The sequence below is a fragment of the Leopardus geoffroyi genome, chromosome E3 (assembly GCF_018350155.1).
Source record: "Leopardus geoffroyi isolate Oge1 chromosome E3, O.geoffroyi_Oge1_pat1.0, whole genome shotgun sequence".
Lineage (NCBI taxonomy): Eukaryota > Metazoa > Chordata > Mammalia > Carnivora > Felidae > Leopardus > Leopardus geoffroyi.
In genome coordinates this window covers 18,906,682-18,924,885 of record NC_059340.1, presented here as the reverse complement: position 1 = coordinate 18,924,885, position 18,204 = coordinate 18,906,682, and the positions used below count along the sequence as shown (strand labels likewise).

Sequence of the window (18,204 nt, the reverse complement as noted above, 5' to 3'; positions counted from 1 at the left end):
GCTCAGACAGCAAAGGGCCCAGAGGGAAATTCAGGAAGTGGCAGGACTCACTAAGATCCCTGGTTAGAACTAGGGCCTTTAACAGCTCAAGAGACCTGATGCAGTTACTGCTACAGCCCAACCTGGATGACTGGGAAAGGGTTCAAGGTGTGGCAGAGGCATTAAGTACGGGGCCTTCATTCTGGCTCCATGGAACGCAGCAGCTACTTTGGCCCAGTTCTTAACCTGGAACCTGCGCCCTGTGTTGTTGAGGGGGCTGAACAATCTGTGTTGTTGAGGGGGTTGTTGGAATAAATTCCAGGTTCTTCAGCCGGTTCCATGGTCCAAGGAAGATTAATTAAGAAACCAGTTCTAATCCCATCTCCTGTTGAGATGGGAAAACAGACAAGCTCAACAGTACAGATTAAGGACATAGGCATTAATAATCTTGTCTTCATCAAGAAAGTGCAACCTCAGGCAGCACGGACTTAAGCGGGAGATGGGAATAACAACACCCACTCATACAGATCACTTGCGTGGTGTCGTGTCGTTGTCACCTGGCTCATACCACTCAGGAAATGTTGGCTTAGGTTAGTGGCTGTTTTTGTCACGGGGGCCTTGTGCACCTGTGAGTTCTGGGTCTAAAAGTGAGACTGAGCCTAACACATACTCCCCCCAACTGTGAGCCTTATCAGGTGCTGCTGGTAAAAGCAGATGGGGAGCTTGATGGTAGGGAGAAAATTTCACAAGCTCTCTTCTTGAAGCCCTGGGCAAGCATTAAACAAAGCAGGAAGGTCCTCTCCCAACCCATTCACTTTTCTCCTGCCCAGGAAGGAAGAATAGGAAACAAGGGATCTTTCTTCTTCTAGGCTCTGCCACCTCCCCTGGCCCTCCCCGGTCCTGAACACCAGACACGGACGGCACACTCCCCCTTAAATAGATGTTTATTGGCAGTGGGCTGGAAAGAGCAGTGGAGTTAGCATATACAGACAACACCACACACCAATGTCACATGGGAGGCAAAAGTGATGGGAAAGAGCAGCCTGGAGCCCTGGGTGAAGTCCCCTCCTCCAGAGTGAGTGTGGGAGGGGACGGGGCCTGGAGTGTCGAGGGGGCAGCCTTAGGACACCTCCGCTTAGTAGGCATGGTTAGAGATGAAGAGAGACTCGCTGGCTGCGGCCCCAGCCTGACCACTTGGGGTGTACTTTCCTTGGCAAGCGAGGCTGTTGGCCTAAGAGGGGAGAGGAGCCAGAGTGAGGTCTCATCAAAATCCCGTCCGCCCCGGCACCCCGCCCGCCTCTTGCCCTCATCCTTACCAGGGCTCGCTTGACATACTCCTCCTGGGCAGCCTTCAGGTTCTCCTTCTTTCCACCCCAGGCCTTCAGGGCAGAAGCCTGCAGGGCTCGGCCATAGGAGAAGGTCAGGGCCCACGGCTTCAGCAGGGGGCATTTGTTGATGGCGTTGAGGTTGATGGAAGCCTCCTCCTCACTCTGGCCTCCAGACAGGAAGGTGATCCCTGTAGAACAAGGGGTGAAGGGGGGGAAGCAGATATAGTCGGAGACTCAGGGCTTGGTAGGAGCCCCTAGAAGCTGAGCTGGAAGTCAGACCAAATGGGCGTAAAGATTGTGGGCACAGTTCATCTACCTCCCAGAGGTCAAGATGAGGATGTGGGTCTCACCAGTGACAGCGGGGGGCACCGTGCGGCGCAGAGCTGTGACAGTTGCCATGGCAATCTCCTCATGAGAGTATTTATGGGTGCAGGCGTGGCCTGGGGTTACCATATTGGGCTTCAGCAAAGTGCCTTCCAGGTAGATGTGGTGGTCACTCAGAGCCTTGTAGACAGCAGCCAGCACCTAGAGCAGAGCAGGGCCAAAGTCGGTTGCGACCGAGGCGGGGGAGGCGGGGGAAACAGGGGTCAGTCCTACAGCCCTTGGCCCAGTCGCCTATCCACCATACTGCCCAGGCAGGCAGGGAACTTACCTTCTCGGTTACATACTGACAGCGCTTCAAGTCATGGTCCCCATCAGGGAGGATCTCGGGCTCCACGATGGGCACGATGCCATTCTGTGGGGTGAGGGACAGGGTGGCCATGAGGCCTTCTAAGCTGAAGCCCACCCATAGGTCTCCACAGCTATCAGCCAAGATCTTATCTCCATGATGACAGAGACTCATGGCCTCACGGCCCTCAGCAGACTGTAGGGAACAGGCATCTCCTCCAAGACACCCACACAATCCCTATTCTGCTCCTCTGCTCACAGAACCCCCGAGTGTCCTCCACAGGCCTGAAACTGATGCTTGGGGAAGATCCAGAACAACTGCGCTGGGGGAGGTGCATATCCTGGCAGATGGGTGGCAGGCTAGCTGACACTCTGGAACCAAATGAGGTGGGAGGTGGCCTGCTGGGGAACTGGAGGCCCACCTGCTGGCAGATGCTGGCATAACGGGCCAGCACGTTGGCGTTTTCCATGATGGCAAGGGCTGAGGGGGTGTGTTCCCCAATCTTCAGCACACAGCGCCACTTGGCAAAGTCGGCTCCGTCCTTCTTGTACTGGGCACAGCGCTCAGACAGCCCATCCAGCCCTGGAGAGGGAACAGAATCGTCAGAGCACAGCAGAGGAGGGGGCAGGCGGCTCCCCACTCAACCTCGGCACCCAGAGGGCTGGTGGCCTGGGTGAGTCAGTCCGTAGGGCAGGGAGCAGAACGGTTCTCACCTTGGGTGGTAGTCTCGCCGTTCGTTCCTGCCAGGGGTACCACGCCCTTGTCCACCTGTTGGGGTGGGGGGGGGGAGCAGCAACAACATAAGATAGGAGCAGTGACCTCTAGTACTCCACTCTGCCCCTCACTTTACTTAATCTTAAGTGATACCTCACGGTTTGCAAATGTTTTCAGTTAGTTACAATACCTGGGCCTAGGAAGGAAAATACACGGCGAGGTTACTGGACAAAGCCTGGACTGCCACCACTTACTAACTCTGCGAGCCAAACACTTCACTGCCTTGAGCTTCTGGGTCTTAGTCTGTACAAGGGGAACGCCTTGCTCTTGGAGTTACGAGGATGAAAAGTGCCAAGCAGGGGTACCTGGCTGGCTCAGTCGGGGGAGCATGGGACTCTCGATCTCGGGGTTGTGAGTTCGAGCCCCACACCGGGTACAGAGATTACTTAACTAAAATATTAAAAAAAGAAAATAAAAAGAAGCCAAGCAGTTCCCATACGTTTCTGGCTTTTCTCACACATGCTTCGGAGGTGGCCTGGGGCAGACTCCACTCCCGTCTCCAGGCTCCCAACCCAATGTCCACCCCCACCCCGGCCTGCCACTCTGATTTCTTTCCCCGAGATCCATCTCATATCCTGAGACCCAGCCCCCTCACCTTGATGCCCACAACACCGCCCTTGGATTTGATGACTTGGGGGAAGGGGCGGCCATCGTCTGTCTTCTGGTACAGTGTCTCGTGGAAGAGGATGACACCCCCAATGCAGGGATTCACACGGTCGTCGGCAGTCAGCAGCAGCTGGCGGTAGAAGCGCCGGTTCTCCTCGGTGTTCTCGGTGCCGATGGACTGCAGCCGCTTGGCAATGCTCCCTAGGAGGGGACATCGTATAAAAATAAGAGGATCAGCCTGTCACCCTCAACCCTGGGTCCTCCTCCCACTGTGTCCTGCCCGTACCAGTGGACTCATCTGCAGCCAGGATGCCCTTGCCCGGAGCCACAATGCGGTGAGCGATGTCAGAGAGCTCCTTCTTCTGCTCTGGGGTCAGCGCTGGGTATTGGTAGGGCATGGTGCCGGTCAGTTCCTGGCCAAAGGAGGCAGACAGGGGAGGAATGGTTAGCTGGGTCTTCCCACGGTCTCCCCACAAGCAGGGCCCCTTGCCTGGAGGTGAGGACAAAGGTTCCCTACCTCCCCTAGTCCACACTGGGCAGGTCTTGGGGCACTTCCTGTGCCCAAGCCTCCCCTACACCCCACTTCCCTGTACTAGGCCTGCCTCCTGTACCTTCCCTAACTTTGTTTGTTGCTGGGTGTTTCCCACCTTAGGGTGGGGTTGCGTACTGGCATCTGTGGTAAAGCAATAGGCCAAAGACATGGAAAGACAGGTCATGTAGAAGCTGGACCCTTCTGGCTTGCGCTCTGCCATGGGGTCACCTTGCCTAGAAGCAGAACCGAACCGGAGTATTTTAGAATTTAGAGGTCGCACATCAGGCAGAGGGCCCAACAGAAGGACCCAGAGAAGGGAAAGCTCTGGGCTTCAAGCCCCACAGAAACCAAGGGCCAGAGCTGAGACTAGAACCCAGATCTTCTGACTGCTGTACGGGATCCACCCAAGATTCCAGGGCCAGCCCAGGCTCCAAAGCCTCAAGGACATCCCAAGGTCAAGCTTCTCCTCCCAGGGTTGGGGGAGGGCCTTAGGAAAAGGGTGTTAGAAAAAAGGGCAGGAGGGTAACGGGAAGCCCAGCAAAGGGCAGCAGAGGAAGCCCAGCCCAAGGGGGAGGAACGGGGTAAGGTTTACCGATCTCATTGCTCATACAGGGTAAGAGAATGGTAGAGAGGCGAGCGGCCCCACCCCTTCCCCTGAAAATGCTCCTGTCTGCCCGCACAGCTGCAGCTGTTCAGGCTCACAATCAAGGTCACCAGATAAGTAAAGGCACGGAAAGTGTTAACTGAGCGGCACGCGCCTCCAAGGGGTTTCCCCTCCTCGCCAGGGGGGTCCCACCTCCCAGCGCAGGGACCAACCACGCTTTCGGAAACCCTGAGAGTATACGAGCTGGCCCCCACCCCCTCGCTGCCTCTTAGGATCACCGCAGAGGCAAAGGGGCCGTAATTCTTTGCACCTGGGATCCCAGCAAGAAAAGGAGAAAAGGAATGGCCCTTCATCTCGTCCTGCTTCCTCCTCCGCCATGACTCAGCGCGCGTAGTCGCTGCATTGCGCAGCAAACCAAGGAAACTCAAGCTGAAGAGGGTTGAGGAGTCCGGGCTGGGAGCATGTATGTGGGAGGTAGTGGGGCGGGGGGAGATGCTGGGACGGGGGAATGGGGGTGGGCTCCGACCCGACCGGCCACTGCCCCCAGGATCCTTCTCCAGGGTCCCTGACCTTCGCACACGGCGAGGGGCGCTCACCTGGCACGGGAGGGGGCGGGTTTGCGGGGTGCAGCGGTGGAGGGCGACGGGCCGGCGAGCGGACTGAGGGAGCGAACGCTGCAGTCGTCACCAGCACCCTGCTTCTGCGGCGCGTTCCAAGCGGAACGCAGCCCACTCAGCTCCGGAGGGGGCGGCGCAGGGGGCGGGAAGCAGGGAGGTGGCGCTGGGCTTATAAAGGCACCGCGCCAGCCTCCGCCGGGTTTTTTCCCTTGAAGGGGGCCGGGAGAGCGCTGGCGTCCAATTGCAGGAGAGGAACGGTGTAGAGGCCGCCCCCGAAAGGCGAAGCCCGGAGGCGGCGCCTGGGCGGGGCCAGCGCTACGAGAACACGATCCCTGCGCCCCCCCCACCCCCCGGCCCCCTAGGACGTGACTCGGGCCACATCCTTCGGGTTGCCTGGGCTCTCCACCCCCCACCCGCCGTCTCCCTTCTCCCCCCAGTTGGCGCGTTCTGGGGAGCCGTGACTCAGCCGATTAGGGGCCCCGGAGGAGATGGGAAGGGAGGTGGGGGCAAGTGGGTGCAAGAGCCTGAAAGGACGGAGGCTCAGCCTCCCGGTCTAGGCCCAGCCGCGCGGCCGCGGGGCAGCCCCAGCTTCCGGCCTGCGCTGATGCAGCGTGTGTCACACTGTGACAGAACCCGGAGGTTGGGCGTCTGCCGGCCTCGCCTGCAGGCTCGACTTGCGGGCTCTGGCGCGCGGGGCCGCCCCTCCCTGGGTCACCAGCCCAGGTGGAAGAGCGGCGGGGGGAAAGGGCGGCGAGTGGCTGCCCCGGGAGGAACACGACAGGGCGGCGGGGCTGGCGGGGGGGGCGGGGGCGGAGGCCGGGCGGCAGCCGTTCCGGGTGGCCCGCCCGCGTCGCGCCGGTGTAGGCGCCCCAGCTGCCCGGGTCGGGCTCGCGGCCGCGGGGGACCGGCCTCGCCGTGCGTGAGCACGCCCTCTCCGCCCGGGCCGGCGCGGACCCGCCTGCGGCCCCCGCCGCCATCCACAGCCAGACTGCGGCGGAACCGGCCGGCCGCCGCTCGCCCCAGCGAGTCTGGAGATGCAGCGCCAGAGTCCCCGCGCAAACGTCTCCCTGGGACCTGACTTCCCCTCCAGACTCAAACCTGTCCCTAGCCGGTCAGCCCCCAGATACATTCCGAGTCCCTCATCCTACCAGCCAAGCCTCCCCTCCTAATCTGGACCCCTTAGGCCCAACCCCAACCCTGCGGCGTCCTGCTGGCGCCCACCTGCGAGGAGGCTCAAGGAGCGGGCAGAGCCTGGTCAGCAGCGAGTGAGCCAGGCCGCTCCTGGGCTGGGTTATAAGGCAGCTCCTGCCCTCCCCCCAGCCAATGTCCCCAACCTTCTCCGGTGACCCCTGCCCTTTCCTTGCCACGGATCCCCTGGCAGGGTCCTATATTTAGGGAAACCTGAAGCCCCTGACATTCAGGCCAGCGTGGGGCCTAAAGTGAGAGAAGGGGGAGGAAGCTCTGGGCCTGCCCTAGTTGGGGGGCAGGGGGAGGGCCCCTGCCCACTCACCCGTCCATCTGAGGAAATTTCTTCCTTGGAAATCCAGCCTGAGGCCCTCAAAGGCTGTCAAGAGAAATCAATCTTTGCCAGGGATCTGTGGGGAGGGAAGGAGAGGAAAGGGGACTCAGATCTGTGGCCCTCTCTGCCTCCTTCTCAACCCCCTCCCTCTGGGCCCTGATGATGGCTGTTGTGATTCTCAGGAGACCAAGCTTTTGGCGGGAGAGCAGCTGCAGGCACTACACTCACCTCAAAATAACCAAGAGTCCATGGACAAGGTGTGGTTGTGGTACCCCTATATCCTGACGCTCGAGGCTCAAGTTTGTCCCATAATGTGGTCTGTGGTGAGCAGTGTCTCCCACCCTCACCTTCAATTTTAACAGTTTATGTGGGGAGGAGGAGAGGCGGGGAGGGGCACCTGCCAGAGCACTAGCCCCTCTCCCTCCTGGCCCCCCAAAGGGGTTGCAGTCCAGCGGGCCAAGGGCTCTCTGAGTCCTGCTCTGCAGGAAGCCAGGCTCTCCACAGCTGGTTCCCGGGCTGATGAGCTGGGCAGGCCATTTGTGGTTCCAGTGGCCTAGAGAAAGGTGTCCAGTGGCCCCTCAGGGAAAGGGACATGTGGGCCCAGGAGGCTGGCCACTCCCCAAAGGGCAAGGACTCCGGGTCCTCATCGGAGCTTGATCTCAAAGCAGAGACAGTTGAGGCTCTGGCAGTCAGGAAGTTGGCACGCACAGGCACAGTCGCAGAGTGGGCAGCAGCGAGGGCAGCGAGAGGCCCAATCCTGAGGGAGAGGAGAAAGGGGTGAGGGCGGTGGGCAGGAGGAAGGGTGACCAGTGCCCTACACTGTTTCCCTCTCAGGGGAGAAGGGAACAGAGAGGCCTGGAGAGTCCCATTTGCCCAGTGGAACAGAGGGTACCGTCTACCATTCTTGGGAACAAATCAATTCCCTGTGCTATTAAATCAGCAAGGAGGCAGTGTTCCAAACAACTGAGTTCAGGCGGTTCTTTCCTTCTTCCTATTTAATGGACAAGGAGACTGAGGACCAAATAGTCCTGTTTGATTAAGTCCCAATGTTCAGCTCCAAGATGATTCTACTATATCCTTGTGGCCTCATTCAATTCCAAGCCAGGAGACCGGGGAGAGCACACATTTTCTGTCCGTGATGAAAATGACTTGGTTTTGTGAATTTCTTCCTTGGCACGAGACCAGATTGCAGGATCTCGTTCATCATTTCTGAGCGCCTACCCCATGCAAGGCACAGACTGTATTCATGAATGACTTTTAAAAAAATCGCAATTGTCTTTGAGAATGGTAATGTACAGATCTAAGAAAATTTGTTAGTGTTTCACACAGAGTCACCTCTCTTTTATGTATCAGAACCTTGCACAGGGGGCCTCTTTACAAAAGAGGCAATGGAGGCTTAGAGAGGGGGATACCCCTCCACACCAATGCCAGGAATACCAGCTTCCTTCTGGGTCTGCTGGGACAGGGACAGTTTATCTCATGTCACCACTGGCCTAGCACGGGTATTCGTGCTCAGTAGGTATGTGAGAAACAAATGAATGTTGAATGAGTGGATAAATCAAATCATTTCCCCCTCTTTGGGCAAAGAAGAAAGAAGAGGGCTTCAAGGAAATCAGAAGGGTCTGTCTCTTGGGAACTAGGAACAGCATGTCCTTAGTGACAAGAACGGAGAACTGTCCTGTGTCTCCCTTCCTGCCCTGGGACAAGGGTGATCTGTGACTGCTTCACGCATGGACTGGAGTCAGGCCAAGTGGCTGGGGTGGGACACACCCAGGATGTGACAGGAGATTGGCTCCTGGAGGCCTGAGGCAGAGCTAGTGACAGTCACAGTTGCACAGCTCAATCAGACACCAGGCCAAGCCAGGAATAGGGGAATGACCTTTCAAACAGCTGAGGTTTGGGGGTGCGGTGTCAGATGACTGGTGAGATCAGATATCAGTAGGGGCTGCGGTGAGGGGAGGGGATCTGCCCGCTGCAAGGACAGGGGTCTGAACTGGGCTGGTGTCGTGCCAGCAGAATTGTCTCTCAAGAAGGAGGCTAGAGGTGTCATGGTGGAAGGGAGATTGAAGTGGTTCCCTTGTGTTTGATGCTGGGGTGGTTTGGGGCCTCCCTGGGGAGTCCCAGTCTGGGCATGAAGCGGGCTCTGTGGGTTTTTGGAGGACCACACCGTCACTCCCTACACAGGACCGGTGGCTGAGAGACGCTCCGTTGCCATCAGCTCAGAGGAGAGGGTATGAAAAGTATTTCTGGGCTCTGTCCACTGGAAGGGTTTACAGCTAGTCATTTATAACTGTCTAATGGATTTCTCGACTCTCACAAGCAGCCATGTGGCTTCTCGAAGGAATCTGCTACTTCAGTACATTAAGCAAGAATGCCACAAGACCGTTAACCCTTGTGTGTTAGGCTCTTTCCGCTTCTATGTCTCTCACTTTGATTTTGGGAAGGCCAGCCATCTTTGGTGGTTAGAGCTCAGGCCCGGATGTGAATCGAATTCAGGCCCAGGTTTGGCTAATTCACGTTTCGAGCCTCAGTTTTCTCATCCAAATGTGCCTCCTTCATAGGCTCATGGCGGCAAGGACAATGCCTGGTACACAGTGAACACTCAATGGCAGGCAGATATTCTTGTCTCCGATCTCTCGCCCAGGTTTTTAAATAGGCTCCGTGCCCAGCATGGAGGCAAACCGGGGGCGGGGGTGGGGGGAGGGGGGCGTGCCGATTTTGCCGCAGGTCGTGATCTCGTGGTCTGAGAGTTCGAGCCCATGTTGGGCTCTGTGCCTACAGCCCGGAGCCCGGAGCCTGCTTCGGCTTCTGTGTCTCCCTCTATCTCTGGCTCTCCCCCACTCGCATTCTGTCTCTCTCTCTCAAAAATAAATAAACATTTGGGGCGCCTGGGTGGCGCAGTCGGTTAAGCGTCCGACTTCAGCCAGGTCATGATCTCACGGTCCGTGAGTTCGAGCCCCGCTTCGGGCTCTGTGCTGACAGCTCAGAGCCTGGAGCCTGTTTCCAATTCTGTGTCTCCCTCTCTCTCTGCCCCTCCCCCGTTCATGCTCTGTCTCTCTCTGTCCCCAAAAAAATAAATAAACGTTGAAAAAAAAAAAATTAAAAAAAAAAATAATAAACATTTAAAAAAATAAATAAAATAAACATTAAAAAAAAAAAAAAGAACTGAACCAAGATCAAGAGTCGGCCGCCCAACAGACTGAGCCACCCAGGCACTGCCCTGAACAATAGTTCTTAACCCTGATGTGCCCCAGGGTTTGTTTAATTAATTAATTAATTTGTTAGAAATGCATGAAATCCAGGGCACTTGGGTGGCTCAATCGGTTGAGCAGTCTGACTTTGGCTCAGGTCATGATCTCACTGTTCATGTGTTCGAGCCTCACGTCGGGCTCTCTGCTGTCAGCGCAGAGCCTGCTTCACATCACCTGTCCCCCTCTCCGCCCCTCCCCTGTTCGCACTCTCTCTCTCTCTCAAAAATAAATAAACATTAAAAAAAAATTTTTTTTTTAATTTTTTTTTTCAACGTTTTTTTATTTATTTTTGGGACAGAGAGAGACAGAGCATGAACGGGGGAGGGGCAGAGAGAGAGGGAGACACAGAATCGGAAACAGGCTCCAGGCTCTGAGCCATCAGCCCAGAGCCCGACGCGGGGCTCGAACTCACGGACCGCGAGAACGTGACCTGGCTGAAGTCGGACGCTTAACCGACTGCGCCACCCAGGCGCCCCTAAAAAAATTTTTTTTAATTCACCAACTTCAATCCCATCCCAGACCTACCGAGTGTGGGGCCTGGACGCGTGGTTTTCTAGGTCTCACGTGTGCCTCTGATCACACACAGGGCTGAGAACTAACCATTGCGCTGTATGACTTCGTTTCTCATGGTCTAGCATAACGTTATGCCTACTTTTTCTTCTCTGCCCTTCATTCGAATAGAAGCCCTGTGTGGCTGGGACCGTGTCCAGCTTGTTTTGCTGAGCCCCTAGGGCCTGGCACAGGGCTTCGACAGTGACTCCATAAATCTTTGGTAGGTGAATACATAAGTGAATGAATAAATGAATGAGTAAATGAATGAATGAGATCCTTGCCACATGCTTGTGGAGAAGCAGAGGAGGCAGGTTTGTCCCCGAAAGGAAAAGACACCTGGGTTTGTGTCCTGGCCGAGGCCTCAGGTGACTCACTCAAGCCTCTGGAAGCCTCAGTTTCGGACCGCTATAAAGTAGGCAAGAGCTTTGGAATATTTGTGGTCCTGGTTACTACTGTAAGGAAACTGAAGAACAGACACTTTACTATACTTCGTACAGAGACGGCTCAAGGACAGAATGATCCCGCCCTGCTCTGTGTCATTCTAGAATCCTTCCTTCCTGGCTCTGGCTGAAGCCGGATAGATCAGGCTCTGAGGTCTCCAGGTCCAGAATTCCTCACTCCATCCTCATGGGTCTGACCAGGGAGGAAAGGCCCAGACTGACAGAAGGGGCAAAGGGCAACCCCCACCGACCCCCCCCCCCCCCCCCCCCCGGCCAGGAGAGGGGGCCAGAAGTCACTTTGTAATTCATTTCCTATAAAATAGGAGTTTTTAGGACCCTGGGTCTTCGTTTTCCCCTTTGCCCTCTTACCCCCAGTCCTGGGCTCCTCTCTCCCGGCTACCCCTCAGAAACCAAAAGCAGATTATTTGAAGGAGAGCCCCTTGCCTCATAATTTATTTCAAAACTCACAACTTCTCCCAGGAATTTAACCAACTAAGGTCCGCACAAGTTGGGAATTTGCTGGGTCTTTTATCCTCTCTCTTTCCTCCTGGGGAAGGTCACCACTTCAAAGGCAAGAGCTTTGCTGTCTAAATCTGAGCCCCAAATAGGAAGGTGGTCAGTTACATTTAACATCGTAAAACCCACAAAGGCAAAAATGGCCTGGCCTCTGGGAGCAAAGCTCCTCCCTGAGGATTCTGTTTCAACACACAATGGAGCGATTTGCTCTGCAAGACTCTGACCAAACCTCCCGGAGGCAACTTGTCCCCCTGCAAAAACAGGATAAAAATACTTAACTATCTACACACACAGGCATAGCTAGGGGGTCAAGGTGTGATGTCCAGGTAAAAAGGGCAAGTAGCAGTTGTGATGAAACAGTATGTGTGGTATGACCCCATCTTTACCAAATAATGGCATAATATAGCAGGAATAGTACTGCATATTAGTATATGAGGGACGTACACAAAATGTAGCAACCTTGGTTATGGAGCTGGTTTATAAAGTGGCTTGTACTTTCTATGTTTTTCGACACGCACACTGTAATCAATGCTTTTCATAATCAGTACTATATAGCTTTTTAAAAATACCCAGCGCTCTTGGGGCGCCTGGGTGGCTTAGTCGTTTAAGCGTCTGACTCTTGATTTCAGCTAAGTCATGATTTCATGATTCATGAGATCGAGCCCCACGTCAGGGTCTGTGCTGACAATGCAGAGCCTGCTTGGGATTCTCTCTCTCTCTCTCTCTCTCTCTCTCTCTCTCTCTCTCAAAATAAATAAACATTAAAAATAATACCCAGGGGTGCCTGGGTGGCTCAGTTGAGCGTCTCACTTCGGCTCAGGTCATGATCTTGCCGTCCGTGAGTTTGAGCCCCATGTCGGGCTCTGTGCTGACAGCTCGGATCCTGGAGCCTGCTTCGGATTCTGTGTCTCCGGCTCTTTCTGCCCCTCCCCTACTCGTTCTCTCTCTCTCTCTCTCAAAAATAAATAAATGTTTAAAAAATACCCAGCTCTCGGGGTTGCTGAGAAAATAATAATGCCAGTAAAAGTGGCACACTGTCTGGAATGTAGTGCTCACTCAGTGAACAGAAGGAGCGGTGAGAGGGGTCGTTTATATTTCCGTTTTCGGAAGCCATTGTGTGCCTTACATGGTACTCACCTTTCTCCAGCTGCCACCCTATTTTCTTCTCTCAAAGTAGTTTTCAGCACCAGAAAAGTATGTGATGTGCTGTATATGGTGTCTTGGGCTGTCTCCCACTGCGCCAGGATCCCGAACGGGGCCTGGCCTAAAGCAGGTGCTCAGCAATCAACGTTGTTGAACAACAACAACACAAAAACGCACAGAGCGCGCCCAGGTCGGGGCTCGGGGAGCCAGGGACAGGACAAGAACTCACAGCTTCGGTGGGCTGGGGGCAGCAGGCATCCAGGCAGCGGGCGGGGCTGGGCAGAGGGAAGTCGCAGGCTTCCGCACAGGTCCAGCAACAGTCCTGGGGCCGGGAAGCGCCTTGCTTCCTGCAGGGGGAGCTGCAGTCCGTGCAGCAGCCCTGGGCCTAGGAGATGGAAAGGGCTCAGGATCCGGGCCAGGTGGCATGCGGGGGGGGGGGGGGGGGGGGGACAGGAAAGGAGGGACCTTGATAGGTACAGATGCGGGGACTAAATGGCAAAGGAGCCTCAGAGTAAGGGCCTGCAGATGAGGGCACCGACTGACCGCCTCCTCTTCCCCAGAGCCCACCCTTCAGCCTCCACCAGGCCCCTCACCAGCAGGCAGTGTCTCGTCAGCAGCACTACACCGAGCAGCAACAAATAGATGCCCACAGCGATGAAGACGATGGCGGGGATGGGGAGCAGCAGGGAGGGACTGCTGACGGGAGCCGGGGTTGGGTTCCACGGGCTAGAGGAGGCCTGGACAAGCACAGGAGGAAGGGGTGACAAGGAGGTGGGAGGGGCTGCAGGAAGGCAAAAATACCAGGAGGGACACCGGAGGTGGCTGGGAAGAGGGGAGGAACAGCCATCAGATGCTGGGGAGAGAGTCATTGGGACTACACTATCCTGTTCCCCAAATGTGACCTTCCTCTGTCGCCCCCGTTTCAGCACCATCGGTACCTGTTGATCATTCTAGAATGTTCCAAGATGTGTTGCTCTTCCTCTCAGGATGCCTCTCCATAACATATCTATTGTCTCTGATTCCTCTGTACTACTTTACTGTCCCTTAGGCCGCATTACTGGCCGCTGACTGTCTTCCAACCCGCAATTCTGCCCCTTCCCATCCCAGCTGTGTTGTGTATCTGTCCTTTCCTTCCTGTCCTTCAACGGCTCCCAGTGACTCAGTCCAAACTTCTTATCTCAGTGGCAAAGCCCGGAGCTAGCCCTGCCCACCTCGGCCTCCCTCCTCCTCTCCACTCCAGCCATACTGAAGTCCCAGCAGCTCCCCAAACGCCTACCCTCTCTCCCACCCCCGAGGCTCTGCCTGAGCTGCTCCCCCAGCCTGGGATGCCTCTTCTCCTTGATTACTTGGCAAGCATCTCATCTTGCCAAGAAGCGCGGGAATGTGCGCTCCGTGGGAAGTCTATTCCCGGCACTGTCTCACAGCTCTCCTCCGGAGCTCGAAGGGTCTACGTTGGGTACAGAGCCCCCTGTCCAGTCCGGGCTCGAAGGCAGGCAAAGTCAGGGCGAGTTTAAGGCACTTAGGGGGTCCCTCCGGGAAAGGGTAAGGGGCCTAGGACTCACGTCCATGGGGCAGGACAGCGCCGGTCAGTCCAGGAGCTGCAGAGGAGAGAAAGTCCTGGGTCTCAGAGGCTGAGAGGGGCCATTGGACTGGGGTGCCCGATACCCCCCGCCCAGTTTGGAGAAACTGAGGCCGAACGATGGCTACTGGTCGGGACAGTGGGGTCGGGGGTCCGGGGGATTCGGGGCGGCGCCCCCGTCGCAGGCCCCAGCCTGGCCCTGGCCACACCCTTGACTGTCCCCACACCCCGGCCCCCTCCGTCCGCTGGTCCCCAGCACCTGCACCCGCGGGGCCGCGGGCAGTTCACGGATTCCGCGCCGCTCTCATCCAATCCGCCGCGGCGGCAGCACCGCCCAGAAGCTCCCGCTGCTTCTTGCCGTTGCCATGGGGATCCGAGCGCCGCTCCTACGGCGGCCGCCGAGACCCAAATTCCTTCTTCCTCTGCGGTCACCAGCTCCTCGTAGCCGTGGTCGACCAGGTTTTCCCGCCGTTACTGAACGGAAGTGGCGATTTCCCGCTGCCACCTGCCGCAGTCGGATCCCCATCTTGTGCAGCGTCCGGCGGCGCTGCAAAGAAAAGACTGATACCCGGGGCTACACCAGCAGCGTGCTGTGTGACTTCGGCCAAGTCACTGAGCCTCGCTGAGTCTGTAAAACCGGGAAACGCCTGCCTTACGGGGATGTTGTAAAAATCAAAGCTACTTGTTAACTGTATACCGCTATTCTCTTTTTTTTTTTTCCCCCAACTTGGCCGCACCCATTTCTATTGACAGTGTCCTAATTTAAGACTTCAGCGGGTCTCTTTAACCTTCACATAATTGTCAGAGTGATTTCCTCCCACCCACATCAGATCTTGTCCCTTTTCCGGGGGGTTTGGGGGCTCGGTTAAGCGTCGGGCTTCGGCTCAGGTCATGATCTCATGGCTCTGGGTTCGAGCCTCCAGTCGGGCTCTCTCCTGACAGCTTGGAGCCTGCTTTGGGTTCTGTCTCAGGGTCTCTTTCTCTCTCTGCCCCTCCCCTGCCTGTGCGCTCTCTCTCTCTCTCTCTCTCTCTCTCTCTCTCAAATATAAAAATAAACATTAAAAAAATAAAAAAAAGGTCTTTTGTCTCTTTTTTTTTTTAAGTTTATTTATTTATTCTGAGAAAGAGGGAGAGAGAGAATGAGTGGAGGAGGGACAGAGAGAGAGGGGACAGGATCCCAGCCGGGCTCCGTGCTAACAACAGAGAGCCTGATGCGTGGCTCGAACTCATAAGCGGTGAGATCTTGACCTGAAGGGAAATCAAGAGTTGGACGCTTCACTGACTGAGCCACCCCGGCACCCCAGACAGTGTCCCTTTTCTATTTTAAACCTCTGGAGGCTCCCCAGCCGACTCCAGGATAAAGCCCAAGTGCTTAGCTGACAACATCATCCACTCTGGGCCCCTTTTGTCTTCCGTTTGTTCATTCACAGCATATCTAGGCTCTGGGACTCTAGCAGAGAATAAAGCTGACAAATGTCCTGCCCTCATGGTGCTTATTACATTCTACTAGGGGAGGGGAATCAGATAATCTGTAATACCATAACTAAGTAACAATATATAATCATTCTTCCAAATTTCTACCGTAGGACCTGTTCAAGTTTCCTGAACCAGTGCAGAGGGTCTCACAGCTCCACACATTTGCAGATGCTGTTCCCTCTGCCTAGAACACCCTTCCCCTGTTTCCCTCTGAAGAGTTCCCTCATCCTTCCAGCCTCTGCCTCAGGGAGGTCTTCCTGCCAACCTCACGGGGAGGTGGCTGCTTATGGCACCATATATGCACCGCTGTCCCAGCACTGATGACAAGCTATTTGAATTCTCCACTTTGCTCCCCGGTTAGACGGCGAGTGCCTGGGTCTGATTCATCCCCATATCCCAAGCCCTGGCAGTTCCTGTGGTCTTGGGGGCCTCGAGTGAGTACTCACTGATTCTGTGAATGAATCATATCCAATGCCATCCACCAATGAAGTGTTGTTATCCTGATGCCCTACCTCCTTTGGCTCTCAAGCCACTCGGGCCTCCCACTTTTCATTCCTGACCTTTCTGGTTCTACGCAAACAATGCTTGCGCTCGTGCACACTCACGGAAGCACGCCTCCCCCATGGAGGCCACAGACTTCCTCCATGATTACTGTATCTGGGCATGTTCCCCTGAAAGCAGTGCCACCGTGTACCTACTTTTGTCCATGTTGTCCACCCCGAAGTACCTTGCCACACTGCTGCCCCTGGGGATCTCCCGCACCACAAGGCAGCCACAGAAATCACCAGGGTCTGGGTCCCTGGTTCCCAAATCTCCCTTCTCACCTTCAACCACACTGACAGAGTCCCGCCCAGCACCCCCGCCCCACCCCCCGTCCTCCCCAGCCCTCTCAGCGGGAGCTTCAAGCCCAGAAGACAGGGGGCTAGCTGTCCCCAATGTCACATTGCTGATTCTAAGTCAGGAGCAGATTGCCTTCTTGGGACTGTCTTCTTGTCTGCCCCATCTTCTTTGCAAAACCCCAAGGCCCCAGATGAGGCCAGTCCCCACCCCAGCCCCAGGAAAGGTCTCAGGTGACACCCACTCCCGCCCTCTGTTCATTTCCTGCCAAGAGAGATGTCAGCCTTGGCAAGGCCTCTGGACACGTCCGTGGCCTGCAGTGGTCAGACTCACTGCTGATGGTATTCTGTTCCTACCGGGGGCTCATACATTATGCAGGATGGTGGACGGTGCACCGGGCCTGCTCGCCGTAAGACCAACCAATAAGATGGGTGATGTAGGCACCCCACTCTGCCAAGGCCACCTCTGCCCTCCCTATTGGAGGCAGGGAGAAAATGACTTCAGAATAGTCAAATAGCCATAAGGTCTCCTTCTCCCTGAAGTTCAAAGCTGGGGGTGTCAGATATGATCACATGGAGTTTTGCTCTGCCCCTAGGAAGGAGACAAAAAGACGATGTACTCTCAGTCGTCATGGGCTGGGCGGGAGACCTGAGACCCACTGAACACCCAGGAGATGAAGGAAGCCTGGGCGGGCCTGGGCTCGGGCGTGGGAACGGAATCTGGCAGCTCTGATTTTGATCTTGGACTTTCAGCCCCTCCTGTGGACATCAGACAATATTGCCTCCCAGAGACTAAGAGGAGGTCCTCAGCCTCCTTCTCAGGAAAATTGAAGGCCTTTGCTCAAGTAGTTACCCTGGGGGAATAAGAAGTTGAGGTAACCAGAGCGAGAGCAGGCATTAATCAAGGCCTCTTCCCAGACTTTATCTTCCTGAATCCTAACAGCAGACCTGAGTGGCAGCAATCATTATTTCCATTGTAGAGATAGAAAAGAATCCTGACCTGGTTGGAAAAGAATTTTAGGCCAGGCGAGATCTAGGTTTGAATTCTAGGTCTGCCACCGTGTGTCTCAGTGACCCTGGGCAAGTCAGTCGACCTCATTGTGCCTCAGTCTTCCTCATCTGGAAAGCGGGGATCACCTAACAGCCTCAGAGGGTTTGTGATGGTTGAAGGAAAGGTATGTAGACTACCTGGCATAGAATAAGGGCTCATGAGGGGTGCCTGAGTGGCTCAGTCAGTTAGGCCTCCGAACCCTGATTCTGGCTCAGGTCATGATCTCACAGTTCGTGAGTTCAAGCCCCGCATCCGGTTCTGTGCTGACAGCACAGAGCCTGCTCGGGATTCTCTGTCTCCCCCTCTCTCTGTCCCTCCCCTCCCCCCGTCTCTCAAAAATAAACATTAAAAAAAGAATTTAAAAATATATAACCGGAACAACGAGGAATGAATATCACAGTACTTACAAGGCACCACATAGGAACTGTGCTTTAGACCCTTCTCATGCCCTAATCCTAGCAGCCCTGCTCCTGGCCCTGTCCTCATCCTAAGAGGAGATGAGTCGCTTGCACAACTTCTCCTGGCTACTGAGTGACAGAACTAGGATTTGAGCCCGGGGAATGGGACTTTGTGTGTGTACAACTGAGGCTCAGAGAGGTTCTGACACTTGACCAAGGTCACACAGCCCATCTATGGGAGAAAAAAAAAAAAAAAAAAAAAAGCCTGGCTAGACTCTTGGTTTTCTCACTCCCAATGCACCTGTTGTGCCCCTCAGCTTTTTCTATCGCACA

General features: G+C 55.5%; 2 protein-coding genes across 5 annotated transcripts; both read right to left on the bottom strand.

Moving 5' to 3' along the window:
- Positions 1-905: 905 nt before the first annotated feature.
- ALDOA (aldolase, fructose-bisphosphate A) lies at positions 906-6,468 on the bottom strand. 3 transcript variants are annotated; one of them, XM_045461505.1, is made up of 10 exons: positions 5,090-5,260; positions 3,969-4,122; positions 3,644-3,770; positions 3,347-3,558; positions 2,691-2,745; positions 2,399-2,559; positions 1,960-2,043; positions 1,658-1,832; positions 1,296-1,495; positions 906-1,210 (listed from the first exon to the last, which is right to left on the bottom strand). In XM_045461505.1, the coding sequence occupies exons 2-10, from the start codon at positions 4,107-4,109 to the stop codon at positions 1,115-1,117; spliced, it is 1,251 nt and encodes a 416-aa protein (XP_045317461.1). In that variant the 5' UTR covers positions 4,110-4,122; positions 5,090-5,260; the 3' UTR covers positions 906-1,114. The 3 variants fall into 3 exon arrangements, with proteins under 3 accessions (XP_045317461.1, XP_045317463.1, XP_045317462.1); XM_045461507.1 differs by lacking the exons at positions 3,969-4,122; positions 5,090-5,260 and adding an exon at positions 6,332-6,468; XM_045461506.1 differs by lacking the exon at positions 3,969-4,122 and having other exon boundaries at positions 5,090-5,258.
- Positions 6,469-6,678: 210 nt separating this feature from the next.
- Positions 6,679-14,450, bottom strand: LOC123589434 (keratin-associated protein 10-2). Of its 2 annotated transcripts, XM_045461511.1 has the most exons (6): positions 14,370-14,450; positions 14,094-14,129; positions 13,125-13,268; positions 12,761-12,916; positions 6,858-7,386; positions 6,679-6,705 (listed from the first exon to the last, which is right to left on the bottom strand). In XM_045461511.1, exons 2-5 carry the CDS (start codon positions 14,097-14,099, stop codon positions 7,273-7,275), a joined length of 420 nt encoding a protein of 139 aa, XP_045317467.1. In that variant the 5' UTR covers positions 14,100-14,129; positions 14,370-14,450; the 3' UTR covers positions 6,679-6,705; positions 6,858-7,272. The 2 variants fall into 2 exon arrangements, with proteins under 2 accessions (XP_045317467.1, XP_045317466.1); XM_045461510.1 differs by lacking the exons at positions 14,094-14,129; positions 14,370-14,450 and having other exon boundaries at positions 13,125-13,661.
- Between the last annotated feature and the right edge of the window lie 3,754 nt (positions 14,451-18,204).